Source organism: Fusarium musae, chromosome 2 (genome assembly GCF_019915245.1).
Source record: "Fusarium musae strain F31 chromosome 2, whole genome shotgun sequence".
NCBI lineage: Eukaryota > Fungi > Ascomycota > Sordariomycetes > Hypocreales > Nectriaceae > Fusarium > Fusarium musae.
Genome location: NC_058388.1, coordinates 2,736,613 through 2,764,574, shown reverse-complemented (window position 1 = coordinate 2,764,574; position 27,962 = coordinate 2,736,613). Strand labels below are relative to the sequence as shown.

Sequence of the window (27,962 nt, the reverse complement as noted above, 5' to 3'; positions counted from 1 at the left end):
ACATTCAATATCAGAATCCCACCCGACCTGTGAAAACATCAATCTTGCTTTGAAAGATCGCCAGAATATTCCATTACTACTGCAAATGCAATCTATCACAGGCCAGACGGCCTTCTCACCATCGACCACTTTCAAATAAAGTGGCGACCGCAGAAGAAGTCTCTGTATACTGCGGTATTCTTACCTAACACGTCAAGCCATATGAACTTATCAAAATGGCGTCTTTCATTGCAGACAATTCTTCATCGCCCTCCAACAGCTGGCCACTGGATCAGTTCGTCCAAGATCCTGGATATCTCGCCTACCAGGAAGAACTGCGATGCCTCATCTTCAACACAGCTCAGACTGCAGCACCATCCCGCGAAACTTCACCTACGCTTGGAAACTTTGGGCCAACTGACGAAGAACTGGCAGCTCAGATAAAGACAAAGGCAGCCCTTGCTTCCGGACGACGACTTGAATACCTCAAGAACTATGTCGCCCAAGTAGCTCCCTGGGTACTTACATCATGCGCGTGCTTACTCAGTCACTAACACGCTACAGCTCGATATGTTTGATAGCAACGGAGCATTCACTGTTCAAGTGCCAGTCCTTGCTCGAAGTTGCCCGGCTCTTCTCTATGCAGTGCTCGCCCTGTCCGCTCGCCAGATGGAGCGTAAAGAGGCGAGGCAGCATTCGTTCGACAGTCTCGAACTCTACCAGGAAGCCATTCGTCTCCTTAACCCCCTCCTTCAAGCCCGAGACCTCACAATAATCCCAATATGCGTCATTCTCTGCTGTCTGGAAATGATGTGCGCAAGTCCACAAGACTGGCGCCGTCACCTCGAAGGGTGTGCTGCCCTCTTTGATTCATTTGATGTCAACGGTTTTAGTGGCGGCCTCCTACAAGCTGTCTTTTGGTGTTATGCAAGAATGGGTTTGTGTTATTCGTCAAAGTTTCTCCTCTCTCCTGTGTCCATATTGACTTTGTTTTAGATCTATGTGGCGCGCTCATTTCTGATGGAACTCAAGGCACGCTGGTACCACTGGACAAATGGTTACCTACTGGCTCGGATCCAAACTCCGCTGCTGACATCTTTCGAGACCTCCGCTCACCAGATATGCACGCCAATTACTCAGTATATCTCTGCTCTAAAGTCTGTGAGCTCGTTGCTGACCGCACTCACTATGTCGAGCTTGGGGAGAACAATGGTTGCGATTCTGCAACTTTTGAAAGACGGTGGCTACGACTCTGGCACGATCTTCAAACTTGGTTGGAGGATCGACCAGCAGAAGTGGTTCCTGTCCAGTTCATTGAAAGTCGACCATTTCCCCAGATCCTCTTTGTTCATTGGGCTGGGATCTCATCTAATCAGCTTTATCACACCGCCTGCACGCTGTTGCTAGAATCGAAACCTCGGGAGGTCAAGCTTGATGTGGGACCGACAGGATCTTCCATCTGGCATGCCAAATGTATATGCGGTATTTCCTTGACCAACCCCCATCAAGGCTGTCTCAATAATGCCATCCAGCCGCTTTGGATTGCAGGGAGACTTCTCAGTCACAAGTCAGAACATTTGCTTCTCTCCAAGCTGATCCTGAGCATAGAGGCGATGACGGGGTGGGCGACTAATTGGCGCATAACCGACCTTGAACACGCCTGGGGTTACAAGGTCAGATGAAGTGTTTAATCGTCTCCCCTCTTCACTACTGTACAAACAAATCACGGGAAACGGTTAAGTCGATGCCATCACCAGCCAACGAAAAGGGGATACAGTGAGTAATAAGTCATGAGTCTCATCTGTCTAAAATCCGCCAGGTTATTAATCTCATCCTATAGCTTCATTATATCGCCCAGTCCGTAGCTTAAGCAAAGATACGGAGAGGAAAGTTAGGAAGATAAAAGCCAGGATCGTTGAACCTTAGCTCGCGGTCTAGAGCAGAGATGCTATCAATCTCTTCTTGAGAAAGGTCAAAACTCACAACATCCAGATTCTGCGCTAGGCGGCTGGGGTTGTTTGATTTGGGAATGACAGCAATGTTGCGCTGCGTCGCCCACCGTAGTACAACCTGAGCAGGAGTTTTGCCATGTTTTGCAGCAATGCCCTTGATGAGGCTAGACTCAAGAAGAGGCTCGGCACCGTGAGCTCTCTTAGAGAAGATACCGGGGAGCTCCTTGAAGCTTTGGGGCCCAAATGACGAGTAGGCTGTGACCGCGATGTTGTTCTCTTGAGCCATGGCAATGAGGTCTGGCTGGACAAGGTAGGGATGGTGTTCGATTTGTAGAGAGGATATAGGGCGACGAGCGTAGCGTTGCACATCATAAAGAGACTGGGCTTGGAAGTTGGACACGCCGATGGACTTGGCGATACCTTGGTCGACAACTTCCTCGAGCGCCTCCCATGTCTCGCGAATGGGGACGTTAGCCGGCTTGACAGTACCTTGATCATTCATCCACCAGGCCTAGACGAATGTTAACCAAGATGCACAAGAAGAATTCATATCAAACATACTGGATAGCGACGTTTCTCAGGCTCAATATACTCGAGGGCAACCGGGAAGTGGATGAGATAGAGATCAATATATCCAAGACCCCATGCCTCATTCTGGGATCGGGCAAAGGCAAGGGCATGTTCTTTCGCATGGTAGTTATTCCAAAGCTTCGTGGTGACAAAGATATCCTCACGCTTCACAAGTCCCTCCTTGATAGCGCGCTGGATACTCTGGCCCGCTTCCTTTTCGTTTTGGTAATCGTATGCTCCGTCGAAGAGTCTGTATCCGGACTTGATGGCCTAGATGGTTGTTAACACAGTTGAATCGTGAAGAAGCATGGGTTTTCACATTGTAGACGGTCTCAGCTGCTTGGTCGGCGGGAACTTTCCAGAGGCCAAAGCCAACCAAGGGCATTTCATGGCCAGATGCGAGCTTGACGGTAGAGGGAGCCATCGTGTTGGATGCATGTAGCCCAATCACGATCTGGATTATTTTGACTGGTAATTAGAAAATAGAAAAAGGAGGAAATGAGACTTGAAGAGAGCGTCTTGAGCTGCTCTCTTATCCATTTTGACCTCTAGTATCCGCTTGACTCGCATCTCGAAATACCTGTCATGATAATATCAAAACTGGTTCAGTACTATCCCAAGTCATAAACAGTAGCAAGATCCCTGCCGCTTCCCGACGCTTAGTTATTCCTCATTTGGCAATATTTGTGAAGCTAACGAGTCAAGACCGGTTCCGAAAACCCCATGTCATACCCCATCTCCCCTTGGCCCACCCCACGTAAATGCTTCGACTTTCCCACTTTGGAGTTGCAGTCCTTTTCATATAAACCCTTTATTTACCATGGGAGACGCTGAGAACGAGTCAAAGGCCCGCCTGAAGAGAACGAGGACAGGGTGTCTCAAGTGCAGGGTACGAAGACGGAAGTGTAAGTCAACGATCTGGGTAAATGTCATATCGGACACTCACTAATTCTACCTTAGGCGATGAAGGGAAGCCTTCGTGCCAACGATGTGTTGATGGAGGGTTCGAGTGTCAATATGGCACCAAACTGTCGTTTCTTCAAAAGAATGCGAAGACGTCTTCGGGTCCTCATAACACAAAACAATCGTATGCTAAGCTGAGGGTATGTTGATCAAGGACGTTGATTGAGCTATGCCTGCTAACATAAGCACTAGTTTGTTGTGCCAGAAGCAGCAACGAAACCTGGTACCCATGCAAATCGTAACGAATTTTCCCTGAGCGAGGCTGAAAAGACAGAGAGTTCATCTACAGAGATAGATACAATTGTTGCTGCGCACAAGATTCAACAAACAACCCCACCCGAACTGCCTGTTCAGCCTCCGTCACCAGCGATAATCAGTCCCAGCATCGATACTCATGTCACATCTCCTCAAGCTCCTTCTCATAGTCTACAAGACTCTGTAGACTTCAACCTAGTCATTTCACCCTCGAATGCAGCGTATGAAACTGCCCTCGACGGACTCCTTGCTCTCGGTAACGATCACTATGTATCCCCCTCAGCACCTGCAGTAGCTCAAACCGGTGCCAATGGGGGACTACTCGGACAGCTTCCACAGAATGTGCAATTAGAAGTGAGAGATAAGCCTCGTGGAGATGTCTTTCCCAATTGTCTTCATATGCCACAGGATCGTGCTGTTGAGCTGCTACGACACTACAGATATAACATTGCGCCTTGGGTAAAGTTGCCCCCTCTTGTCTCTGGGAACGATCTAACATATCTCACAGCTTGATATCAGCGATCCAGACCAGACATTTGGTTTGTTTGTCCCACGTATTGCTATGAACTCTGTTTCTGTCCTTGATTCTGTCCTCTCCCTTTCTTTGGAAACTCTTGGAGATCGTGCCCAGCTCGATCTAAATGAGCAGCCCTTATTACTTGATACGAGCACTTCCCGCATTGAAATCCTTTGCTGCGCTCTGATCTTCACCTTCACCACCCTCCGCCGACAGTTCGCCACACAACCGACCTCTTGGTTAAGTCCGTCGAGGAGTACAGGCTACGAGACAATCAACTCGACCGCCTTCCAGTTACATCACCCTACTGTCGCACTGGCTATCTCTTGGATGATCCTACGCCTGGGTTGGTTTATATCTCATAAATTTCAAGGCAACTTCTAACGGGTTCAGGTGTTTCTGTCGGTCTTATGAGCGGCTCTTCAGTCCCTATACCCTCCATCGTCTCTCGCGAAGTTTCCTCACCTATAGGCATGCTGAGTAGAGAACCACACAGATGCGGGCGAGAGCCCGTTCTTCTGTGTGCTGAGGTCCTGAACTATTGCTTCGGGGGTGATATTCAGACTGATCCTGACATGATCCGCCTTCCGGCCGCTCACAGATGGAAAGTATTCTCTGAGGCTCTTCAAAAGTGGTACTCAACCCGTCCCACGGACTTCAAACCCATGCTCGAGGCTGAAGACGGCGAACAACTCTTTCCTCTGGTGCTCTTTACCAATGCGTCAGCGATCCTGGCAAATCAGCTGTATCATACATCGATGCTGTTGCTTCTACAGAATCGGCCACGTACCCTCCCGAAGGAGCATGGTCGAAATATCTATCTGTCACCGCTATGGCATGCTCAGCGAATATGCGGTATCAGCCTCAACAATGACACGCGGGCCAGCTGGGACTTTAGCTTGTTGGCCTCGTTTTATTTTGCTGCTAAGCGGATGACCTATGAACCCCAGCAGCATGCTATTCTGCGAGGACTTGATCGCATTGGGTCGTTGACAGGATGGAATGTGCTCTCATTGTCAGCGCAACTGATGCATGAGTGGCAACCAGATTGAGAACTCCAGGTGTTTGAGTAGGCTTCGTTTTTTATATATATAGGCTTTTAGGGTTGAGAAACGATGTATCTTGTGGTCATGATTTTAGCCGTCAACTCTACATATCATTAGAGAACGAGTACGTAATTTCAATAGCTAGGTGCCCAGGTGGTATATGTTATCCAGTCACGAAGCCTATGGTTTGGCTCTCCTGGGGATGCTTCGGAAAATGCATAAATGGAGCCTTATAGGCTTATAGAAATCTATTTGTACCATGACGAATGAAGGTTTGAATGGTTGTTGATGTCCGTCCAGAATAGGCAACTTTAAGCCGCTACTAACTAGTCTCTCCGCGGAGAAGTGGGGAGATGATAACCTCGAGGCCTGTAATATACCTTCCTTACCTTAGTACTGTAGAATAGGTAGAGTACCATCTGCAACACGGACAAGGTTGTATGCGAGTAAAACGGGGTGGAATGAGATAAAGATGGCTTTTCTTTTCTCTCTTGTTACCTTTGTCACTCTTTCTTTATGACAGTCCTCGCTGAACCTTTCTTCTCCTTAAACCTTCTTCTGACTTCGTCCCATCACCATGTGCTCGCTGGCAGCCTCACAACCCCTCACCCATGATACAACACCGATAGCTGATGAGCTCAAGGTGAAGCTCAACGGTTATCCCAGTAATACACAAACTCTCAAGGCTCCCCTACCGAACCCATCCTTGCAGGTCACGGCAGATCATAACTTGAAAAGAGTCGATGCGCCCGTGTATGTGCCTAAGTCTGGCGAGGTTCTTCTTCACATCAAGGTCACTGGTATTTGTGGGTGAGATGAGAAATTTCCCGTCTCAAAAGACATTGGTCGCTGATTATGTGGACAGTTCTGATGTTCATTTCTGGAAAACAGGATGTATAGGTTCCCTTGTATTTGAGGGTGACTGTATCATTGGACATGAGGCCGCTGGTGTTGTGATTCGTGTCGGTGAGGATGTTGCAGATCTCAAACCTGGTAAGCGAAAAAATGAGGAGAATGAAGTATTATGACTTATACGAGCATCTAGGCGACCGAGTGGCTGTTGAGCCTGGCGTTCCTTGCGGCCTTTGCTTTCTGTGTAAAGACGGCCGATATAATCTCTGTGAAGATGTACAGTTCTCCGGGGTCTTCCCTTATGCAGGAACTCTGCAGAGATACAAGGTTCATCCCGCCAAATGGCTTCATAAGTATGACAAAGTGGAGTTATAAGACATGGAAGCATTGAGGAACTAATGGCTTTCAGACTTCCAGATAGCGTCTCTTTCGCCGAGGGCGCCCTTCTCGAGCCCCTGAGCGTCGTCCTCCATGGCATAAACTCAGCCCCGATCACACTCGGGACGCCTGTTGTGATCTGTGGTGCCGGTCCTATCGGTCTTCTTGCTCTCGCCGCCGCGCGAGCTTCTGGTGCCCATCCCCTAGTCATCACGGATGTTGAACCCAAACGACTGGCTTTTGCCAAGGAGTTTGTCCCAACAGCTATTACGTATCAAGTTGACATTAGCAAGAGCAGCGAGCAGAATGGCAGGGCTGTGAGGAAACTATTCGGTGAGACAGAGTATGTTCAGCCTAGGGTTGTGTTTGAGTGTACCGGTATCGAGAGCAGTGTATGCTCCGCTGCGTACATGGCACGTCGTGGAGGTGTTCTCATGGTTGTCGGTGTCGGCAGGTCAATCATGAACAACCTGCCTTTTATGCATTTGTCTCTTGCTGAGGTGTGTGATCAAGACTTTTGTTGCTGAGGTGGGACACTGATGATAGTTCACAGATTCAACTTCGATTCATCAACAGATACAAGGACACCTGGCCAGCGGGTATTGCGTGTATTGAGGGGGGCTTGATAGATGCGAAGAAGTTGGTATCGCATGTTTTCCCTCTGGAACAGGCTCTGGAGGGTTTGACTTTATCGGCAGACCCTAAGAATGGGTGCATCAAGGTGCATATTGTGGATGAGGCTAAGACATCGTATTTCTAAAATCTCTAGCAATGGTCTTTGGCCCAACAAGGCATCCATTGTTACTCCTACTTAACCAAGGCAGTATTGTGTCTTTAGTTGATGTAGTGAATTAACTGCACCGCAAATAAACCCACTACCTCGTCTTGATAAACATCCCTTCAGTACAAGTTAAAGACTTACTATCCGGCGATTTGGCTTCAATACCAGAAATCAAGATCCCGTGTAGCTGGCTACCCCTATAAACTCAGGCCTAGGTTCCCAGCTGTCTACCTAGGTATGGACCCCACGATAGTGGGATCGTATTAGTGGAAGCTGGCACTGAAACAATCCCATTGACCGCCACATCTTCAACGGCCTCGTCTTGTACAATGATAGACGTCTCTCTTTTTTTTTTTTTTTTTTTTTTTTTTTTTTTTTTTTTTTTTTTTTTTTTTTACAATTACCTTAGTCAAGTCCATATTCACGGCTTGACATGGCAACGCTCCCTGCCCAAGCCTTTCCGCCTTCTCATCCGTCTTAGCTCCAGTTAGCCACAACCATCAATGCTTTGATGCCAATGGATGCCCTGGCTGCCGAGCCCACTAAGCCTCAGCGATCACAGCGCCAAGTTGGTGTGATGACGTCGCATCCAATTCTTCATCGTCAACGGGGGGCAGCTGACATGGTCTTTCGGCCTCTGACTCGTCGTTGCCTGGGCCAAAATCAGGGGATGAGTGAGGGTGTCGACATGGAACAAGGCTGAGCATTTTAGTTGCCAACCCACCTATATGCTTGTGTAGATATACATATACATAGTAAGGTACTGTACAGCAAGGTAAGATACCTTGGCTAGAGTTCTTTTGCTTCTTAGAACGTCAGCAGTCTTGTTGCATGTGAAGCACCGGCTCTTCGCTCTTGACTTTTTGTCACACGACAGTTTCTCATAACGTCAGTTGTCTTGCTTCCATATTCGGGCTCATACCTATCTAAGTGCCTACCTAGTAGGTACCTACCAAGGCACCTACTGAAATACCTTACCTTACCGATAGAAGGTACCTAAGCTGAACAAAGGACAGGCCAAAACCTCGAGTCTCCCAACGTTTACCTCCATACCACTTCCAACAACTACCTGCCGCCTATTTCGATGCTCAATGAATACCTACCAACGTTAATACCTCACATACACCCATAGCACCACGACTATGGGTGCTACTCAGTACTATCGCTCTCAGATTGGCGAAGAGTCCGTCATCGACTACTCTCATACCGACTTTCCCTTCAAGCTTCTCGCCAAAGACGTATACTATTTCTTCGTCTATGTATGGGCACTGCCATGGGTCATCTGGCCCGTCTATCCCTTCAAATGCAAGGTTTTCGATGAGCTCTATCCATCCCCTCAGAACGTATTCTGCGTTGTCGTCCACTTGGTTCTCTTCTTCCTGCAGCTAGGGTTCATCATAGCCCTGCCATTCTCCGTTGTGTTTCCAGTCTGGATGGCGGCAACAGGTATTGCTGGGTTCATGTTTACCAACTGGCTCATCTGCAAGCTTCTCAATGGTAGTAAGGAAACTTATACCTCGGATGAAAAGTACGCCAAGGCTCGGCCTGAGCACGCCCATGAACAATGGGTTTTCTTGAACGGCGTCGCTGTTGGGTATGATAATCTCAAACTGAAACATGGTATCATCCACTGACGAGATCATAGAGAACATTGGATGCAGTCGAATTTGAACCGGCTTGCACTGACCTTTGGCCGGCCTATCCTTGGTATTCACAACCAGACTCGCGGAATAATATTTGATGTTGTTGAATGTCTGATACAGCGCAATTTTGGCTACGCGACTGGGGATATCAGAATTTGCTTCAGACTTCTCAAAGACATCCTATATGATGAAAGCAAATCCAAAGTCGTCTTCGTGCTACACTCCCAAGGAGGAATCGAGGGAGGTCTGGTTCTCGATTGGTTGCTCCAGGAGCTGCCACAAGATCTAATGTCTAAACTCGAGGTTTATACCTTTGGAAACGCAGCCAATCACTTCAACAATCCTCATCGTCATCGGTCTTCGCAGATGCTGGCTCGTCTCAAGCCCCTATCTGCGATGAGCACCGTTCTTACCGAGTCCTCTTTCGACTCTCCTTCTAGCAGCCCACTCGAAGCTAAGGATGACCTGGCCCTAAAGACTCGCAATCCGGTCAGGAAAGAATCTTCTGGCGTGTCGACTCGATCTATTTCCGCTGCCAAAGACAGGTGTATCTTGCATGTGGAGCACTATGCCAATAGTACAGATTTTGTTGCCATATGGGGCATACTGCATTTTGCAACGAACAGGATGGAATCGCGAGAACTCCCACGGTTTCAGGGGCGATTGTTCTCTCGGGCAGATGGCCGCCACGGTGGCCACCAGATGAATCAGCATTACCTAAACGCCATGTTCCCTTTGAAGAAGGATGCTGAGACTGGAGAGTATGTGGGAGCTGATGAAGACAATGAATTCATGAATGAAGCCATCAAGGTCGGTGAAGAAGGCAGTGCCTCTGCCAACGCGAGAGAAGCCTTCGAAATATCATGGGCTGGGACGCAGGGATTTGGGTCTGGCGATGCTTCAACTCCGATTGAGGTTCATGGGATCTCAAACAAAATCAAGGAGGCTAGTGACGACCACGGAATCCGTGTGAAAGATGTGAGTCGTTTGTGGAGTTACAGAAATGGCCGGAGTCCTGTAGAGTTACCCCCAATGCTTGTCTCTGAGAACGGTGTGCCTAGAACAGCAACTCTATGAGCTTGGGAGGGGGCAACATAAGCAGATAAGGGACATAAAGAAGAGGCAAAGCATTGAGAAGTGCCACACCCAGTATACTTGTATGAATATACCCTAACGCCAGTCATGATGGTATTGTTTTAGTTTGAGAACACATGGCCGTAACGCGGTCTTTCAAATCTAATTTTTATCCTTTGTACATCATATAATACATACTTGCTTGCAGCCGGGACCTTAGGTCCATTAAATTCTTCCGAGCTCTTACCGTGATGTATCTGGTCGGGGATAACCAGGAGGTTGGCTATTTGTGTTCCGTCTTCTTCGAGTGGCGGTAGCTTGGCTTTCCAGAGCATGAGTCGACTCGCTGATTTCTAGTGGATAGACTGGTTGCGCAGTTGCCGGCTGTAATCTTCCAAATTCAATAATGCGACCGTGGAACTGAATCCCCCCGGAACCTGATCTCACCATGTCCGCGCTATCAGCCTCCGCCTCCGGTCTAGGGCTCGAGGTGATTTCCCTCCTAGAAGCCCCTTCAGGATTCCACGGCCCTGATTGCCTCATTTGCCATGATTGATACCCCACAGAGACATTGTCAGGACTATTTGTGATACGTCGTGGCGAGGGCTCTGTGGCTGTGACCGATGGTACGCGGCGTGCCCACCTGGGAACAGGAGGGTTGTTCGAGACAGGCTGATCTGATCTGGATGAAGAGTTTCGTGACATGGGCTGAGAAGAGTGACTTTCAGGTCCCGACGAGGGTGGTCGAAGGGTGCTGCTTGCAAGGCTATTTGGCAACGAAGATGAGAAGACCTCTCCAGTAGACAGAGTACGACGATGGTAAGATGCTGGTTGCTGATGATGTGATATAGGTCTGAGGCTGCTCACCGAGTGGCTAGTGACAGGCAGGCCCGGTGCCCACTGGTCGATATCTGCATCAAGAGATGTATCCGAATGACTTGCGCGTGGAAGGTCTGTTATGTGATCATGGGTGAGCCAGTCTGCGTTGGCAATCTCCATAGTTGGGATGGTGCCATCTCCTGAACCCATGAACGGGTTTTCTTCAGCACGCTCACGAGTTATCTCGCGAGGGTGAGAGCCTGTTCCAGGAATAGCCCCCACGCTCTGGCCTCTGACTGTCGGCCTTATAACGCGCTCGACAGGCTCAAAGAGTGGCCCTGATCGAGGGACACTTGGTTCCCTAACCAGAGTCCAACTATCATTCAGGTCGCGTTCAGACACCCTCGGGCTGTTGCCACTTGAACGTCTTTCTGATGGCCGTTGCTGAAAAACCACGCTCCCCATTAGAGTATCGTCATCCTCATGGAACACCGGTACGGGCATTGTACTATCGTAAGGATATGGTGCATCGTTGTCTGCTTCTAGAGAAGGGAAACTAGTGCGCAAGTCCCAAGGGGCTTGCTTTTCTTCCTCGATGTTGTCGTCATCCGGAGTGGTAAAAGAGCTCGACAGAGAAGCACTGTTGCTTTTCTCAAATACCGACACGTAAGGTCCCCGAACCCATCTTCCTTCGGAGTCTGTGGTCATTGAGCGTGCCAAGGTCCGAATCTTGATTTGCATATCCTCGAAACGGTCTTGCAAGGCTTGCTCAACCGACATGAGTTCTAGACTCGGCCTATCGACCTCTTCAAGATGCTTCAAAATCCTTCGGCACTGGGTGGCATACCTTCGATAGTCATCTGGAATGCCCATCTCCTTATTGTTCTTGGCACGACTATCTCCCCGGTCAAAAGACTCGAGGAAAACAGCGGCAGCACGTTCAAGCCAAAAATTGTACTGCCCGTCTATCTTCAAGGCCTCGAGAAAGAAGCTTTGCACGATGCCGTGGATCTTGAGCACATCAAGGGGTTCCATTGGTCTTGAACTAGGGATCGTCTCGCCGGGCGTGCTCACCGATGGGACATCTTCTATCTCGTCACGCTCGATAAGAGCAAACGCTATGAGAACGGTAAATGTCTTGTTAAGACTCCGCTTACCCATCAAGTCGTAGGTACGCACAGGAGTGCGCTTATCAAGTGCCTTCAGGCCTGGCAAGTTAGCTTCGTTCTGAGAGTGGTTGGGGGCCTGATAACATACCAAGTGACAGCATCTCGACCGGCACCCGTCCTCCCCAGAATGCGAGTAAATACATGAGGTTAAGCGCCGCCGTCTCACCTCGTGCCTTAAGCTTTTCTCGCACAGCTTTGTAAGCGCCCAACCCGCCGGTACGGGGCCGCTTCTTGTAAGATCGAATGTATTTTGCCAGTGGCTCTTTGGTAGCTTTCATTTGACCAGCTGCGGTATGTATGGCTAGTGGCAGACCTTCCACCAACCGAACTACTTCGAGAGCGCGGTCGAGATCGTCCTGAGTCCAGGGTTTCTTCTTGTCCATATCCTCAAGCAGCAATGTGCAAGCATCATTATCAGCCAGGGGTCCGAGTTCGAGTTTCTGGGGATTGTCAAAGTGATGGTCCGCTGCGATGGATGTGTCAGTAGACGTAAGGATCAGGCTTGAGTTTCTCGCATCGGGTATGCAATTCTTCAGATTCGGGGTGTCATACAGAGCTCCATCCAGGATGAGGAGCCAGTTCTCTGATCGATCAAGCCAGTTTCGAACCAAAGGGATCACCTTGCTCGGGTTCTGGAGGGTTGTCTCGTCCTGTATATCAATTTCTGCTCGAGACATGGCATGTTTTGCAATCCTCAAGAATCCGTCTTCGAGATCTTCAGGAGTCTTTGTGCGTACCCAGAAGACGCCGCACGAGTAGTCATGGCGATGTTTGAAAGCATATTCCCTGGCAAGATGCGTCTTTCCTCCCCCAGGAACTGACCATATGAGAACAGCAGAAGTACCCTGGTCTCTACGCTGTCGGTCCATGAGCATGGCATGAAGATCCTGCAAGTCTTGCTGTCGGCCTCTGAAGAGCGAGTTGGGTCGAAAGCGTTCTGGGTGAACGAATATTGGTTCATATCTATTGAGTAGTGCCAAAGATGATCCTTCCAGGACTGGTTTTTCCCCTCTGAATGCTGATGTATCTTGACTCAGCACAGGTGTCTGAGTCTGACTTGTGTAAGGCGACATGATCTCGTTTGCCCTTGCCATGGCACGGGCTCGTCTCTCGTCTTCTTCGGCAAGCCATCGTTCCTGGGTAGCAGATGGGGCCTTTTGAATCCACTGCAGTATAGTGATAGCAATGTTACGAAAGCCTGGGGAGTTGGTGCCTTCGAACTTGCACATGTTGGAGTGTGATGCCTCTACCCCGTAGTAAGTGACACCAGGCAACTGAGGTCCAGCTGAGTTGGCATCAACAATGAAAATTCTATAAAAGAAAGTTAGCCAGGTGAGCGAGCTTTCAAGGAGGGAAGGACGGCATACTTGTGGCCCTTGATATCTGTTTTCTGATTCTCGCGAACCATATGAATCTCAAAGCGCTGATATATATCCAAAAAGTGACTGTTGATATTCGCCAAGGTTTCGTTGTCCTTCTTAAGAGTCTTCAAAAGCACCGACTCAGAGTCGAAAAACCTCTTGGGTATGACTGCATCAGACATGGCTTGAAGGATGAGACCCCAGGTAGCTGCATCTGAGCCAACATGGGGTGTTCCTAAGAAGACCAGGCCGAAAGTCGAGACGAAAATGGACCGGAAATGCTCGAGGTGAGGTTCGCGAACATCAGATGAGTAAAGGAGAGCTTGTTTGACGAGGATGCCCCCCAAGCTATGGCATACCCAAATGATGGAGTTCTTGGATGTGCCTTCGCTTTGGCGATGGAGGGTCAGATTTGTTATGAGATTCTGCGCATGCTGGTGAATGAAGCTGTCGCTGGCTGTTTGATTGTTCTTTTTGGAGTAGACGTCTGCATTATACCCATAGACCAGGATGTTAGCCTGGGCACCTCTGAGTGCCACTGGTAATAGGTCCAGAGGCCAGAAAGTTCCATTCTTGGCCGTCCATGTCTTGTCGGGTGTTCCATTGAGCCCATGCACAAGAACAATGTCAACTTTGGCCTCTGGATGAGTGTATACCGCTGTTGTCTCGTAGCGGGCTATTGAACGGTTCTCGGACCCCTATTTCGGCCATTGTTAGTCAACTGCTGCACGCTGTGAATGAGACTCAACAGGTTCGAGCAGTGAGACTCACCATGATGTGTCGTCGAAAATGGGGAAGCTCGATAGTCGTGGTGTCGTTCCAAACATTGGGGAATCCCTGAACAGAGCTAAGTCGAGCGAGCAAGCAAGCAAGCAAGCAACCTTGCAAGAAATGCGCGGCTGATCGGCGTATAAATGGCCGCTCGAATCAGAACGAGGCTGTCGACAATTGCGCTGCCTAGACTAATAAGTGACGGGAGTGAGCAATCATTTCCTCTCACCGAGGCTATGAGTTGCATCCCTGTTATTCTATTTATTGCCAGGCTGAGTGCGAGTGCGACGCGCCATCTTCAACTATTGGGGGCCATCCCATCACAAGACTCATACCAAACTTCAGGTAGATAGATACTGTTGAAAGCTGAGTCAAATGGCGCATGTCCGTGTCCGTATCAGGGGCAGTGGCTGAGCTCGCCCAGGTGAAAGGTGCCTGCCTGTAGGGCTTTTTTATCGCGTTGGCCGAATGGGTTTCAGCTAAGACCTTTTTTTGTACATAGGTGCATTTTCGGGGGCTGCTACATAATTGGCAGGGGATGTACGGATAATGAGCATCATATAGATATTTGCTGAAAGAATCCAAACCACGGAAAATATGGGTTTTGCGAGATTGAGATATGCTTCAAGCTTTAAGTGGCTTTATATTACATAAAAAAGTTGAAATTTTGCCCCATCGTTTGGAATCGTAGGCCTTTAATTAAATCGTATCCCCCTCAAAAGGTAATATGGTTCTTGCGACCACTACATGACTAGACACTCAAAACATCCCCGTCTTAAGCTTCGGGCCATAACAGCTAGTAAAGACCGCAGAGCTACCCACCTTTTGCTGTAATGTAGGATAATCTTGAAATTTATATAGTTTATGCTTCTTGGCAACCCTTCACGTGCCGTGACATCAAAGAATGGACATGTCGTTTATTCCTGTCGCACAATCTTTGATGTTGACTGCCTTGGAAATCTGGGGATGCCCTCACTCAAACACATACGACCATACCTATCAGAGAACTCGGGGTCCCGTCCGCTCCCCCATAGATAAGCTGACAAGGGGCGGATTAGTAGTTGGGTCGGTGACGACCAGCGAATACCTGCTGTTGTATGTATGTCTTTTTGCCAGTTGAGTTGTCTGGCAGTTATATGGGGTGAAAGAGAAGACTGTGCATCTCCATAAGATTAGACTTCCGCGGAAGACCATGAGGCCATGTTCCAACAGTATTCGATCTACACAGGATTATGTTATGCAGCTTGGATAGGTCTGATCAAAAGCTGTTTACCTATTGAGACAAGATATAGGGGTGACTAGACAGGAGACAACAAGTCAGACTGGGCAAACCGCAGTACTACTTTAGTATAAAAAACCCGATTTGGTTATTTGAACTTGGAGCCCACTTGCTACTTACTACATGGTAGAACAATCTGTTGCAACTGTCTGCTTATTAGTTGGGTAATTTAGCAATAATCACCTAATTTGTCCGGCACCTAGAGAAATTGAAGACACTGGCCCAATTTGCTTACAATGTATTTTTACAGATGGTTTTATAAAGAGCATCTCAGACTTCACCTCACGTCTAATAGCAGTAGCGTCACAGCTTGCCATTCATCTTTCGGCGGGTTGGTTTGCATGGGTAGTTAACTCCGTTAACGTTGAGGGAATATGAGAAAAGAAAAGCGCCAAAAGACATATAGTAGCACCATGGAAATAGCACTGCTCTTGAACAAGACACAAGCATAGGACCAATACCTTTCCTGCCTTCTGTTAAGTCTATCTGAGGTGAAAACCTTAACTGTTATTGTCCTTGCGCCGATGCAAGAATTTGCAACCCCAATTTGTGAATACAGATCTGAGAAAAATCCCATCTAGACTGGGAGCAGGTTGATACTTGACTCAGTGCCAGTTTTTGGGCCAGCAACCTCTCTTATGTGGCGCATTCAGGGCTAATGCTCATTGACCTAGTCAATATGAATCCAGGCCCCAGCAAGTTGCTTTCAGCCGCAACAGTCATCCAATCTCAACGATGTTTCCGGGCCATTGCGCAGTTGAGTCATCGCTCAGCCCTGGACTGAAAGCTCGGGAGTCACCCGAGAGCCTCCATGATCCGTGGCCTCATTTTCATGAAATTGGAAAAATCGACCTCTCCTTGTGGGAACATCGCCTCCGCCTCTGAGTGCCTGTTGGCGTGGCTCTAGACCTCGTATGTGTGCCCTTGAATGGCCACATTGAACCATGTTTCTTTGCCCAGTTGCTGTCAATGCTGGTGTGCATAGGGTTCAAGTTTCTTATTTGTGGCATATGTGCTTGCCGTATGGTTCCATATTGGACATGGGCCTTGAACCTCCAGTGAGACTGGTCACCACATGCTCAAATGAGCGTCGTTCCATTTTCGTAAAGATCAATCTCTTGGAGCAAGCATTATCACGTACTCTCTCGTGCTGTGCCCGAATTGGATCATATCCTTATCCCTGAGCTCCAAATATCTGCTATCTGGGATCTTGCTATCATTCAAAACTGTTCCATTGGCACTTTCCAGATCGATGAGGTACGGCTTGACCTTGCCAATTTTGTCGCCAAACTCGTTCCTTTTCTCAACATAGCGAAATTGAATCACGGCGTGTTGCTTGCTGATACTAGGATGCTCCGCTGGCAAGTCCACGACTGACATTTCTCGCCCGATGAGCCAGCAGCTCCTCGTGCTGAGCTCTATCGTGTCGACAATATCCTGGCCTTTGAAAACGAACAACTTCCATATATCGCGTGGCGACGGCTTACGCGCCTCGGACGGCTCGTGATACTTGAGCGTAATTGTCGTGCCATCCGCCTGTGCCACTGAATTCGATGCCGCCGCCAAGACGCCCGTGGATCCAAAGTTGGGCTTTTCTTTGGGTTTCTCGGGAGCCTCGCCGGTGGTAACGGCGAAAGAATCTGCCTGAGATGGCAAAGGGCCAGTGCGCCTCACAGGGCTTCGCTTTGCAACCTGTCTGCCGCCTTCCCCGTCATCATCGTCACGTCTTCGCCTTGAAGTCTTATCGTCTCGTGATCTCCGACGTCTGTGTTCGCGGTTTGTGTCTCGTTGACGGTCCCGGCTTCGTGACCTCCGCCGTGAAGTTTCTGGTGTCCGGGACCGTCTTCGCTCGCGTCGGTCGCGTGATCGACGACGTTCTCGGCCTCCGGAGTCACGTTCTGTATGTTTCGATCGACGATCTTCACTGGCTTCGTTGTCTTTGTCCTTGTAGTGCCTTCGGCTGGGCCTACTTCCTCGTTCTTCGTCCGACGCCATTGTGATAAGGCAAGGTACACGCAGTTGAAAAAAGATGCAGGGCAGCCAAGATGACGCAGCTGAGATGGGAGAGCTACGTACTGTAGTAGGTAGTGGAGGCTAACTAAGATCTGCAAGCTGCAAGCTGCAAGACAGCCTAGACAGCCTAGACAGCCATCAAGAAAAGTGGACTATCAAGTGCGTGGCTGGTACACTAACTGAGGTGGGCATAGAACCGTGGCTTAAGCACGTGGGATGCGCTTGCACATGCCATTTATGATAAAAGCTTGATAAATTTCCAACTGTCATATCAAAGATAAACTCAATGGGTCTGCTCTATGCGTGCTACCTCTTTTTTCACTTGGGTAGGTAACGTAGGTTTATCATCGCTCATACGCCGCCATAGTACTCCAGTAAGCGCAGTTAGCTGCCTGCAAATCCCAAAAGAACCAAAAAAAAAAGCCAAAAATCCCGCTGTGGATATCAAATCTCCTCTCCAAAAAAAAAATAAAAAAAAATAAAAAAAATCCAAGTGTACGCATCAGTAGAGTCAAAATGTATCGTCAAGTCGTCATGAGGTGCGAAATCGCCAATCCTTAGGTGGCAGAAGAAATAGCCATGACAGTTATCCTTGAGCCATTGTCAAGATAGGCTTCAGCATTGGTGTTGAGGTCTTCCGCGCCTTTCCTGGAGACGGAAAGACGCTGCTCGTCTTCGTCCCACCAAACATCATCGCCGACCGCGGCGTCCCCTGGGACTAACAAAAGAATACCATTGTTGCTACCAAGAGCAATTCTGCAAGAGGGGTCCTTCACAAAGGTCTCGAGAAAGGGAACGTCGTAGCCCTGCATCCCCCGCAACGGTCCCCCACTCTCCACAAAGTCTCTGATCAGATTGCTCCTCTCAAGACTCCAGAATTGACGGAAATCTTCTGGGCGTGAGAAGGCGTCAACGTTTGTGAGAAGCTCAAGCATGCCTGCCATGCCGTTGAGGACGGGGCTGAGAAAGTGGACAAAGGAGTTCAGGATCTCCTCGCGAGAGTATCCGGATTCTGTCTCTGTTCTTAAGGCTGGCGACATGGTATTCAAGAGAGTAAGAAGGCGTTCCTGGTTCGAGGGCAGCGGTGTTCGGATGTGATAGGCCATGGTGAGGAGAGAGACAAGAGAGAAGGTGGAAGACATGGAGGAGAGAGGGTCGGAGAGTGTGGCGATGCTATCGATGTAGATGGCCTTGCTGGTCTGGTTTGTGAGCAACTTGGAAGGATGCATGTTGCTGGTCTGTCTGGTCTTGCGTCGATAGTATATAGGAGTTATATAGAGTTTGCTGTATGGATAGATGAGTTGGTGTTGTTGACGAGTAGGCTGTGGTGTATATAATAGGTAGTGTAGGTAGTAGGTAGGTCAGGTAAGGCAAGGAAGGTAAGGAGAAAGATGATGATGAGCCAGACAAATATCGAAGGGCTCAGCTTCTGGAAGGACATTCCAGACTATTTCAATGAAAGGCAAAGATCCATTCGACTAAGTTAGAGAGAGTTAAAACAAAAGAAGCACCGACTCCCCCCTCCCGTCCCCCTTCCAGAGACGCCATCCCATCTCCGTTGGCTCCGTTTCCTGACCTGTGGTGTGTAAGTGACCTGAGTTGAGAAGCAGCCCAGTAGAGCAAAGTGGATGAGAACCCTTAGCGAGACCCTAGTCCCTGGATATCTTGCCTTACCTTGAGACAACCTTAGGTGGCTGATTACCCAATAAAGTCACTCATGATAGCAAGGTGGCCGATTGACAGGGCTCCAGGCCCCCACGAGAGGAGCCTCTAGAGCCACGCATCGGGTAATTCCCAACCGAGCTTGGTCTTGACAGCCGCTGGGTGTAGTGGTATGGCCAGTGGAGACAGCGCATCGCATTTCCTGTGTCGCCGCCCGAAGATTAGCGGCAGCACGAGCACGAGCACAAGCTTAGGTACTAGTTAACCTGGGTTTTGATTCATGCCTACATACAGATACAGTACCTAGGCACTCCATACGTAGTAAACTTGCCTGTGAAACTTGTTGAGGGTGCAACTTTCACATGGCAAAAGCTGTCTGCCCATCTCTTGTATGTGATGTCAGTTGAGATGAGAGGGTTCAACAAAGGTGTTGTACCAGATATGGAGGTCCCTCGCCTTGGGTGTATGTACACCCAAAGATCCCCATACTCGAGCTGTTCCAAGTTTGTTGATATCAAATCAATCGAGCTTGTCCTATCCTGTCTCAGGTCTAACTTGGGAGGCATTCTTTTCTCGTCACTCGGGCCTTTTACTCCCTCTGATCCCTTCTTGGCTGACTCCCTCTTCTGTCCCTCCCCTCCATTATGGGATCGTCTCCCGTCCTTCCCGCGGCTTACGCGCTTCCAACCTTTTCAGGCCCGCCAGATAATAATATAATAATGCTTTTTTTCCCCTTTTGACAACCATCAGAGCTTGCTCTGGAAACCCCCACCCATGTTTCTGTTCTGTGCCCTCCATCAATGCTTTGCGGGGAGGGAGGTGAGCGGAGCGGATAAAGCAGTTCCATATCAGCCTCTACAGCGACTTGCCCTAGCCTGGTCTCCTCATTGAGTCTGGAATTGAGAGCCTGGTGAAGCTACGCGGCCCCCCAGATTCTCTCATTCATTTGTGTAACCTCCTTATTCGATAAGCACTGTAGATGCAATGCATGTATGTATGTATGTACGTACGTACGTACGTACGTGTTCCCGACTCTACCGAACATGACTTGCGGCGTAGTCTTCGGTCGAATTCACCAGTTCGGGTTCCGTTCCTCTCTCACGTTATGCCGTTTCCATATCAATCTCATCCATCTCTGTCTCTGACTTTGTCTTTCTTTCCATCTCTCGGATGTAACGCTCCGTTATGTCATGCTGCGTCTCTCGTCACGTACGGTTTCATGGAATCGTCATTGGTTGGACAATCTGTGCTATCAAACACAACCCTGAATGCCCTCACCACAAGTCTCCTGACAACTGCGGCCCTTTTCCGGATAGCGAGCAAGAAACAGGTGATGAAATCTATACTTTTCGGCGTTACTTAGATTGCAAATTAGATCTCGTGTAGATCGCATGTTGATATTTGATCAGAATGTTACGTCTGCCGCAGAGCCTCAACTCTCATTCAGCCCTTTCTCATGTGAGTCGAAGCAATAGCCATTGATGTTGACCCTTTTCATTACTGGAATTGGCTGCATAATCTATAGTATCAGCGCGTTACATTCCAGCTCACTAGCCCTTTACAGAGTTGCCGAGCCCTGAAGCTGTTTGTAACACCTCCTCGCATCTCCTGACATCCATATCCTAACATTAGATCTCCGCTCAGACGCCTTCTTGGTTTGTTGTCGTGGATGACATACGAGTGCCGTGACTTTTCTTTCTCCTTTCTAGAATATCCTGATTCCGCGGGCCGATTTTGATAACTGGGTCTTCTTCTTCACTGGTAAGTTCCCACTATGGAATGGATATTTGACTTTGCCCTGGCTTCTCTGGCTAGGGGATCTACTGCCCATGGCCGTTTCAACCATGAATATAATATAGTAGAGGCGGCAATTATAAATAAACAAGTGTAATCTCTTTGCGTTTCCAATGTTTTGATACTATGGATAGATGAAAAATATGCTGGTATATAGGGTTATACTTCATCGCCTGGTTATCTGATACTATTTCTGTTTGGCCATGCCCAGGTTCTTGCACGGGTTGTTCAACATCGTGCCCTCTATTATTAGGCCCTTGATACACGATCATGGAAATAATGTTTCTAGGTTGTTTGAAAATCTCGTAGATCAGTGAAACGCAAGCTTTCCTTCCACTTCATGTTTTAGTTTAAGCTTGTTCGCTGCATGCTGTGTTACTATTGTTAGTCTCTTCACTTTGCAAGGTTGCCCTTCAGTTTCTAAGTCAGGGTCTTCAGCTGATACATTTCTCGACGATCAACAATGCATCTACAACAAAGCTTGACCACGTGTACTATTGTACTCGAAACACCAAACAAAAAAAAAGCCTCCCTGTTCACCGTTTCACCCAGTGGCTCAGAGCCTTGACCAGCCAGTCACTCGGCTCGGCTCGGACTTGAATTCGCCGCGCTGGTGTCTCTACTAACGTTAATGGAACCATTTAGACAATATGAGACCGCTCGGCGCCATGGTTGCAATGATGTCTATGCAGCAACGCCAGCTCATCACTTCAATACCTCTTAGGATAGACTACAGGGTACGATACGGTCCCTGTGAAGCACTACAGGATGAAGCTGGTCACTTCCACCGAGTGACTCAACCGGCGGGGGCTTACTGGGCACAATACTATCAGGAAAGACTACAGCTTTCAAACATTCAGACAGCTCCTCCAGCTTCCAAATCGTTCCGTAAAATTCTCCAAGAGCTAAAGCAGTGAAGAGCGAGAAGAATTAATATGTAAATATCTGATCTCCCACAGTGAAAGATAAGTGATGGAAATCAATTACGTCACCTACCTTAGGTATCTACCTATTCTCTGCATCAACTGTGGCACCTAGCTACAAGTATAGCCAATACAACACCCAAACTACAATGCCGACCATCAACAACAACCCTGAAAACTACGCCCTCTTTCGAGATTGTCTGTCCACCACTCTCCTTCGGCCCGCCCCTTCGGCCCCTGACCCGCCCAAGCGTCGTCGGCGTGGTAAGAACACCCGGGCTCCGCTCGTTGCATCCACCCCGGCCCCGGACCCGGACCCGGACCCGGAGCTGGAGAAAGATGGCGATGAACTTGCTGAATTTGTCGATTATCTCGCTACTGAGATCTTTGATAACCTTCCAGAGGAGCTGCAAGATCTCGAGTACCGGACATGGCGAGAGGACGAAGCGTTGCAGGAGCAGTACTCTCTCCCACTCACGAAAGACAGCCTTTTGTTGTTAAACCTGCCACCATCTGTTATCGAGACCCTCACAACTTACAACCTTATCTCTGCCGATCCCTATGTTGATTCACATCTTCCGTCCTCCCCAGAGTCATTCCTCCTTCCCATTCTCACCTCGTACATAACTCCTCTCATCGAGCCACCTCCCGCTACACGTTCAACTCGTGCTGACGCGTGTGAGCTATGTGCCCGATCCTGGGTCCCTCTGTCCTACCATCACCTCATCCCACGGTTCGTCCATGAAAAGGCCGTTAAGCGAGGATGGCACCGTAAAGAAGATCTGCAGAACGTGGCGTGGCTGTGTGGTGCCTGTCATCGCTTTGTTCATCACTTCAAAACGCACGAGGAGCTGGCACGGGACTACTACACTGTTGACCTGTTGTTGGATGAGGAGGAGGTTCAAAGATGGGCTCACTGGGTTGGTAGGTTGAGGTGGAAAGGGAGGTAGTTCAAGCAGTGATTTTGATGAGTAACGAGAAGATGGGGTTATTGCATCATGCAAAGCATTCAATGTAGTGATATTCCATGAATTTCATGGGCTTGTTCAATAATTGTTGGAGCATGGTATCAACTCTGAACCTTTCTTGCATTGTGCTGAGCAGCTTTGCCTTAAGCTAACGGCGATAAGGAACCCACTGACAATATCTTGTGCAACTACATGAAACTTATGAGCTTGTCTAAGGATGAATCAGTAGCAGTTGAGGTATAGACCATCTCGGCATATATTGGCCTTGTACTCACATCCTTCCATCACGACCCACCAAGCATCTACTCGTTATCTGCTTATCTGTTGAGACGCCATGGCAATGGTTGAGAAGCTGCGGTTGAGTGAGATAAGAATCGAGTAATTCTGTTGAGACGTTTCTGTGGTGACAACTCACCGAGTCCAGGCCAGTTATGCAACCTGAGTCTAACATAGTCGCATAATGCACCAAGGAACACAACACAGATTGCCTTGAAGCAAGTAACCAGGTGCAAGTAGCCTTTGTGGTATATATATATATATAAGGGTGTCTTGAAGCTTTCCTAATATGTCAATATCGGTTAAATTAAAACGAAGTGTCTATCTGCCTTGACATAAAATAGTCATGACTCGCACGACACTGTCTCAATTAATCATGGTCCTCCTCGGTCAAACCTGGACAACCCTCCATCTCAGCATCAGGATAGACCATTTTGCACCAGAAGCAATACTGGTGCTTCTCTCTTAGATACTCCAACACGCTCTTCAACCGATCCCCAATCTCTAGCTCATTGAACTGGTCCAACTCCTCGTCTTCTTCGTCGAGATCTTCAGCCGTAGCATACACGGTGTGTCCCTTCCCGAGTGCTCTTTTGTCGTCTGCATCTTCCTGATCGTCTTCGTATGTTGGTAGTCGCGATAGTGATTGCTCAAGATCGTAGCGCATACGACGGTCGCGTTCTACTTCTTCTCTGTGCCTGACTAGCCCGCGATAAATAATCGGTATTGACTTGAGAGGGCGGGATGATATCGGTCTTGGCTTTTCCTTTTCACTTTCAGAATCTGGCAGTGAAGCATCAGGGCAATAAACTTCTGTCTTTTCATCGTCCATCCTCTCCGCCGTGCGCTGGGCTGCAAAGAACTGCCTCTCAAGCCTTGCATCCTCGCGCTCTCTTCTCACTCGCTCTCGATACTCGTCTGGGTCCATTTTAACAGCCTTGATGTCCCTCTCTTCAGCTGCTTCTCTGACTTTTCGTTTCTTTTCATTATCCAACCCAATACCTCCACGGTCGTCCTTCACGCTGACCTTGATAGGCTCTGTGCGCCCAGGAGCAGCCCCATCTTCTGTCTTCTTTCCTAGGCCACCGCCTGTGAACCCCATCTTGGCCATCATGGCGAGTCCTTTGCTCTTTTTCGCCTTGGCATCGTCAAGCATTGAGGTTGAGAGAGCCTTTTCACGTGCGGCTTCTTCTTCCTCTGCGATTTGCTCTTTCGACTTGATGATACCGCGTGCTCGCGATTCACGCTTCAATCGCTGTACCCGCTGTATGGATGTCTCTTTTACAGGTGCTGGGTCGTCAAAGGACATGTTCATGTAGTCATCCTCTTCTTCATCATGTACCCCTGCGCCGTTCTTGTGTTCACTGCTCATACTTTTTGTTTGTGTATTTGTGGACGGTTCGCTTTACAGTTGACAGCAAGGTTGAGGCGTAGGTATGATGATACTGCAAGATTTGATGTCGATAATGAAAGCGGTCCCAAGGATAAAGCAGTAGGGTCCACTAATTTCGACTAACGTCAGTGCTCTTGAAAGAAAGCCTTTAGAGAGCAAAACTCCGGACCTCTATGTCCTGGAAGCCGTAAAAAGTTTTAGGGAACTCTAAGATGTGTTTAGAAGGCCTCTAGAATGAAGTGTTTTTGTTATTCAGGGTAAAGGTTCCCCAAGGCACTCATCTCAGGTGGGCGTCTGCAATTGGTATATTTCTTTCTACCCGGCTACCGGTAACCTGACGTTGATAAATATCCGCCAAGTTTAGACGCTTCATGGCAATAGATATTGACTTCTCGGGCTATATACTGATCGATTTACTTAGGGCCATACGTGTACGATTATCTTTGTCGTATTACAACGTCTGACCCATTTTGAAGGAGATCTTTGAGCCTCAGGAACCACTACAAATGTTCATTTACACGCTCTCTTAAAGCACACTACAAATGGACATACGAAAACATATATTGGTATCCTGAGCCTATACCTACGCCGTAGAATCCATTTACCTGTTCTTGGCCCTCTTTCTCGCAGACTTCTCTCGCTCGTATGCATTCGCCTCGCGACCCTCCTCGCTTTGAATCTCGGCAACAAGACGCTTGTACTTCTTCTCGTATGCCTCGTCCTTTGCCTTCTTGATCCGTAACTTCTCGCGCGCCATGAAGTTAGCGTCCTTTCGCAGCTCCCGAAGAGCACCCTTGCGTTCCTTCTTGTGCTCCTTCTTGAGCTTGGCCAACTCTGCTCGCTCGCGATCGGGGTCGTAGTGCTTATCAGGATCGAATGTCTCCTCGAACTTGGGCACATAGGTTTTGATTGCCAGGGGGCGATGATGATGCAGCTCAACATTGCGGCGCGATAGTTGCGCAACCTTAAGCATGCGGTCGAATTTGACTTGCAACTTCTCGATTCTTTCATTGAAAGCAGTAGGTAATTGTGACCTGCAACATTTGCTGCCGAGGTGCTTGAGTACGCTCGCAGCCTGTCCAAAGGTCTCAAGGAATGCACTCTTCCCAGTCCACGTATCTGCTGCAGTTTCTATAACTTGTGCTGTGGTATCGAGGATAGCAATCTTGCGGGCTATCGTTTGAGTCTTTTTGGCTTCTTGCTCGATGCAGTCTGAGAAGTTGAGTCTCCGTAGCTCTGACTTAGTCGCAGCTTCTGCACGGATGCCCTCAGGAGCGATGTGAAGAGGAAAATTCCCTACCTTTTTGGAAGTGGAAACAGGGGCCAGAGCCAGGAGTGTATTCAGAGAGAAGTTGATAACTTCGGGCACGTAGCGCTTAGCAAGTTGCTGGTAACTTACAGCAAGAATGCTGAGATATGTACCAATAGCATAATGTGCCAAGTTTTGTGGTATTCTTTGGCCAAGGTATCGGGTGATGGTCAGCACAGCAGGAGTGACGACTTGGTGGAAGTGATCAGAGGTAGGGAAGATGGTGCCAATTGCAGAAAGCAAAACCAAGTCTCCAGTTCCTAGTGCTAAGGGTCGAGACTCTCCCATCTCCTCGAGATTCTTGCGGAACTGCTTACTGATCTCGATAGGGAACATCTTTGCGAGAGAGTGGATGTGTCGGACAATGCTTTCAAGCACCATAAAAGGGGCAGAAGTGGCAGGGTCCCAGGGCAGACCGATGTAGTCAACTAAAGCAGTTGCAAAGTTGCCAAGCTTCTCCTTGTTCATACTGCTGATCTTGGGATGATAGAGGGCACGAATCCTCTGGACAATTGTAGGGAAGGTCTTGGTTGGGTATGGTGCCAAAACAACTTGCAACTCGTCACAAGATTGAGGGCATTCAAAGGTGTAGGGGAGGCCTTGCTCGTCGCCTTTCTGAATCGCCGAGGCTTTTGTGGTCGATTCGGCATCGAAAACAGGATTTCGACTCTCTTCTTCATTAAGCAGGCCTTTGGTAAAGTCATCCTCCTCATCCTCAGCTTCCTCATCATCAGACACATCCTCCATGCCTGATTCATCCTCGTTGTCGAGTTCCAGGTCCGAGCCGCTAGCCACGAGATCATCGTCGATGACGAAATCATCTTCATCGTCAAAGCCAAGCTCAGTAGCAGTAGGACGAGCTCGGATACCGCTGCCCAAGCCATAGTCCTCCTCATCGTCCAGGTCCATAGCATCAAGCTCGGGTTTCTTGCCCTTGTTATCGGCTTCTTCATCCTCACTGTCACTGACTGACTCTCCTCTCATGCGCTTCTGGCGTTTGTCTTCGAGCTCCTTGAGTCTTGTAGACTCTTCTTCAGCCTTCTCCTCCTCGGTCTTGGTGCGGTCGGCAGGCTGTGCCCTCTTGTCCTGAGCCAATTTCTTTATTTGAAGATCGAAGTTCTTTTCGAAAGCGTCTCGGTCAACTCCAGCGATGGTGAGTTTTGAAGCTCCCTCGTTCTGAGGTTTGGCGCCTGGCCGGCTGTGGTGCAGCATGTACTGGATGTTTTGCAACTCCTTGTCGAGTTTCTCTCGGAGCTCTTCATCCTCCTCCTTTGCAGCTTGTCGCTCGTACTTGTAGTGTTTGGACTTGGCGATAACCTCCTCCATCACCTCCTTCTTCGTCTTTTTTCGTTCCGGTTCATCGTCCTCGCCATCACTACCCTGGGCTGCTAATGCACGAATACGCTTCAATCTCTGCTGTTCACGCACCGAGCCATCACTGTCGTAGTCCTCTTCGAGGTCGTCTTCTTTGAAATCGTCCATGTCGTCAAAAGAAAGAGATTTGCCCATGTGAGTCAAGCCTTCTGAAGCATCGTCGTCTTCCAAATCAAACATTGAGTTCTTCTTGTGGCTTCTCTGTTTCTCTCGGGCAAATCGCTCAAGCATCTTATCTTCAGGGGCCATTGTCGGATCGTTTTCACCAAATCGACGATCGAGAATTCCACCAACCTTGTTGCGGCGTTGCATCTCGACCAGAAGGGTTTGCCGGCGCTTTATGAATGTTAGTTGATTCTTCATAAAGCCTGGTTTGTGATTATATCGAGGTCGGAATAGACTTCAATAGTCGATGTGAACAGATCGTGTCACCTCCACTGCCCTGATGGCCCCTCGCGAATAGGAGTTGGAACTTACCCTCTCCTCACTGGCTGCTTTGGCCTGGCCAGGACGACCTTTGATGCTGCCAGCAGTCAACGTAGGCCGGTTACTCGTAACTTCGAATTTTGGGCCCTTGGCATGCTTAAGATCGAAAGGATTGAATTGTTCGCGAATCCCCTCCAAGACCACTCCGCGCTGAAGTCGTTTGTCATTTCGAGAGCGCTCGTCCTGAGCATTGCGTCGTTTCTGCTTCTTCGATTGCTGAGGGCCGACAATTCCTTGCTCTTTGAGAGACGCCTTGAGGCGTTTGAGCTGGGAGCCGGCCATTGCGACTGATAATGCTGCTGATGCGAAAGCTGCATTGGTAGCAGCAACTCTCAGTTTTTTTGCGATGGAAAAA

At 48.8% G+C, this 27,962-nt stretch overlaps 11 protein-coding genes across 11 annotated transcripts; 5 read left to right on the top strand and 6 right to left on the bottom strand.

The window, feature by feature from the left end:
* Nucleotides 1-215: 215 nt before the first annotated feature.
* Nucleotides 216-1,661, top strand: J7337_002766 (uncharacterized protein; the record flags this gene model as incomplete). The annotated part of the gene is made up of 3 exons (XM_044820493.1): nucleotides 216-497; nucleotides 544-916; nucleotides 976-1,661. The coding sequence occupies 3 exons, from the start codon at nucleotides 216-218 to the stop codon at nucleotides 1,659-1,661; spliced, it is 1,341 nt and encodes a 446-aa protein (XP_044684793.1).
* Nucleotides 1,662-1,845: 184 nt separating this feature from the next.
* XYL1_2 (NAD(P)H-dependent D-xylose reductase (XR)) lies at nucleotides 1,846-2,925 on the bottom strand (the record flags this gene model as incomplete). The annotated part of the gene is made up of 3 exons (XM_044820492.1): nucleotides 1,846-2,442; nucleotides 2,493-2,771; nucleotides 2,821-2,925. 3 exons carry the CDS (start codon nucleotides 2,923-2,925, stop codon nucleotides 1,846-1,848), a joined length of 981 nt encoding a protein of 326 aa, XP_044684792.1.
* Nucleotides 2,926-3,321: 396 nt separating this feature from the next.
* Nucleotides 3,322-5,288, top strand: J7337_002764 (uncharacterized protein; the record flags this gene model as incomplete). Its single annotated transcript, XM_044820491.1, has 5 exons — nucleotides 3,322-3,406; nucleotides 3,462-3,604; nucleotides 3,657-4,073; nucleotides 4,228-4,582; nucleotides 4,630-5,288. The coding sequence occupies 5 exons, from the start codon at nucleotides 3,322-3,324 to the stop codon at nucleotides 5,286-5,288; spliced, it is 1,659 nt and encodes a 552-aa protein (XP_044684791.1).
* Nucleotides 5,289-5,859: 571 nt separating this feature from the next.
* Nucleotides 5,860-7,272, top strand: J7337_002763 (uncharacterized protein; the record flags this gene model as incomplete). Its single annotated transcript, XM_044820490.1, has 5 exons — nucleotides 5,860-6,092; nucleotides 6,148-6,275; nucleotides 6,328-6,487; nucleotides 6,544-7,012; nucleotides 7,066-7,272. 5 exons carry the CDS (start codon nucleotides 5,860-5,862, stop codon nucleotides 7,270-7,272), a joined length of 1,197 nt encoding a protein of 398 aa, XP_044684790.1.
* Nucleotides 7,273-8,435: 1,163 nt separating this feature from the next.
* J7337_002762 (uncharacterized protein) lies at nucleotides 8,436-10,013 on the top strand (the record flags this gene model as incomplete). The annotated part of the gene is made up of 2 exons (XM_044820489.1): nucleotides 8,436-8,887; nucleotides 8,939-10,013. 2 exons carry the CDS (start codon nucleotides 8,436-8,438, stop codon nucleotides 10,011-10,013), a joined length of 1,527 nt encoding a protein of 508 aa, XP_044684789.1.
* A 240-nt stretch (nucleotides 10,014-10,253) lies between these two features.
* J7337_002761 (uncharacterized protein) lies at nucleotides 10,254-14,070 on the bottom strand (the record flags this gene model as incomplete). The annotated part of the gene is given in 4 exon segments (XM_044820488.1): nucleotides 10,254-12,037; nucleotides 12,087-13,309; nucleotides 13,366-13,999; nucleotides 14,016-14,070. 4 exon segments carry the CDS (start codon nucleotides 14,068-14,070, stop codon nucleotides 10,254-10,256), a joined length of 3,696 nt encoding a protein of 1,231 aa, XP_044684788.1.
* A 2,449-nt stretch (nucleotides 14,071-16,519) lies between these two features.
* J7337_002760 (uncharacterized protein) lies at nucleotides 16,520-17,404 on the bottom strand (the record flags this gene model as incomplete). Its single annotated transcript, XM_044820487.1, has 1 exon — nucleotides 16,520-17,404. One exon carries the CDS (start codon nucleotides 17,402-17,404, stop codon nucleotides 16,520-16,522), a length of 885 nt encoding a protein of 294 aa, XP_044684787.1.
* Nucleotides 17,405-17,979: 575 nt separating this feature from the next.
* J7337_002759 (uncharacterized protein) lies at nucleotides 17,980-18,651 on the bottom strand (the record flags this gene model as incomplete). The annotated part of the gene is made up of 1 exon (XM_044820486.1): nucleotides 17,980-18,651. One exon carries the CDS (start codon nucleotides 18,649-18,651, stop codon nucleotides 17,980-17,982), a length of 672 nt encoding a protein of 223 aa, XP_044684786.1.
* Nucleotides 18,652-21,950: 3,299 nt separating this feature from the next.
* Nucleotides 21,951-22,751, top strand: J7337_002758 (uncharacterized protein; the record flags this gene model as incomplete). The annotated part of the gene is made up of 1 exon (XM_044820485.1): nucleotides 21,951-22,751. The coding sequence occupies one exon, from the start codon at nucleotides 21,951-21,953 to the stop codon at nucleotides 22,749-22,751; it is 801 nt and encodes a 266-aa protein (XP_044684785.1).
* Nucleotides 22,752-23,415: 664 nt separating this feature from the next.
* On the bottom strand, nucleotides 23,416-24,417 carry J7337_002757 (uncharacterized protein; the record flags this gene model as incomplete). The annotated part of the gene is made up of 1 exon (XM_044820484.1): nucleotides 23,416-24,417. The coding sequence occupies one exon, from the start codon at nucleotides 24,415-24,417 to the stop codon at nucleotides 23,416-23,418; it is 1,002 nt and encodes a 333-aa protein (XP_044684784.1).
* A 622-nt stretch (nucleotides 24,418-25,039) lies between these two features.
* Nucleotides 25,040-27,889, bottom strand: J7337_002756 (uncharacterized protein; the record flags this gene model as incomplete). Its single annotated transcript, XM_044820483.1, has 2 exons — nucleotides 25,040-27,457; nucleotides 27,599-27,889. 2 exons carry the CDS (start codon nucleotides 27,887-27,889, stop codon nucleotides 25,040-25,042), a joined length of 2,709 nt encoding a protein of 902 aa, XP_044684783.1.
* Nucleotides 27,890-27,962: the final 73 nt, after the last annotated feature.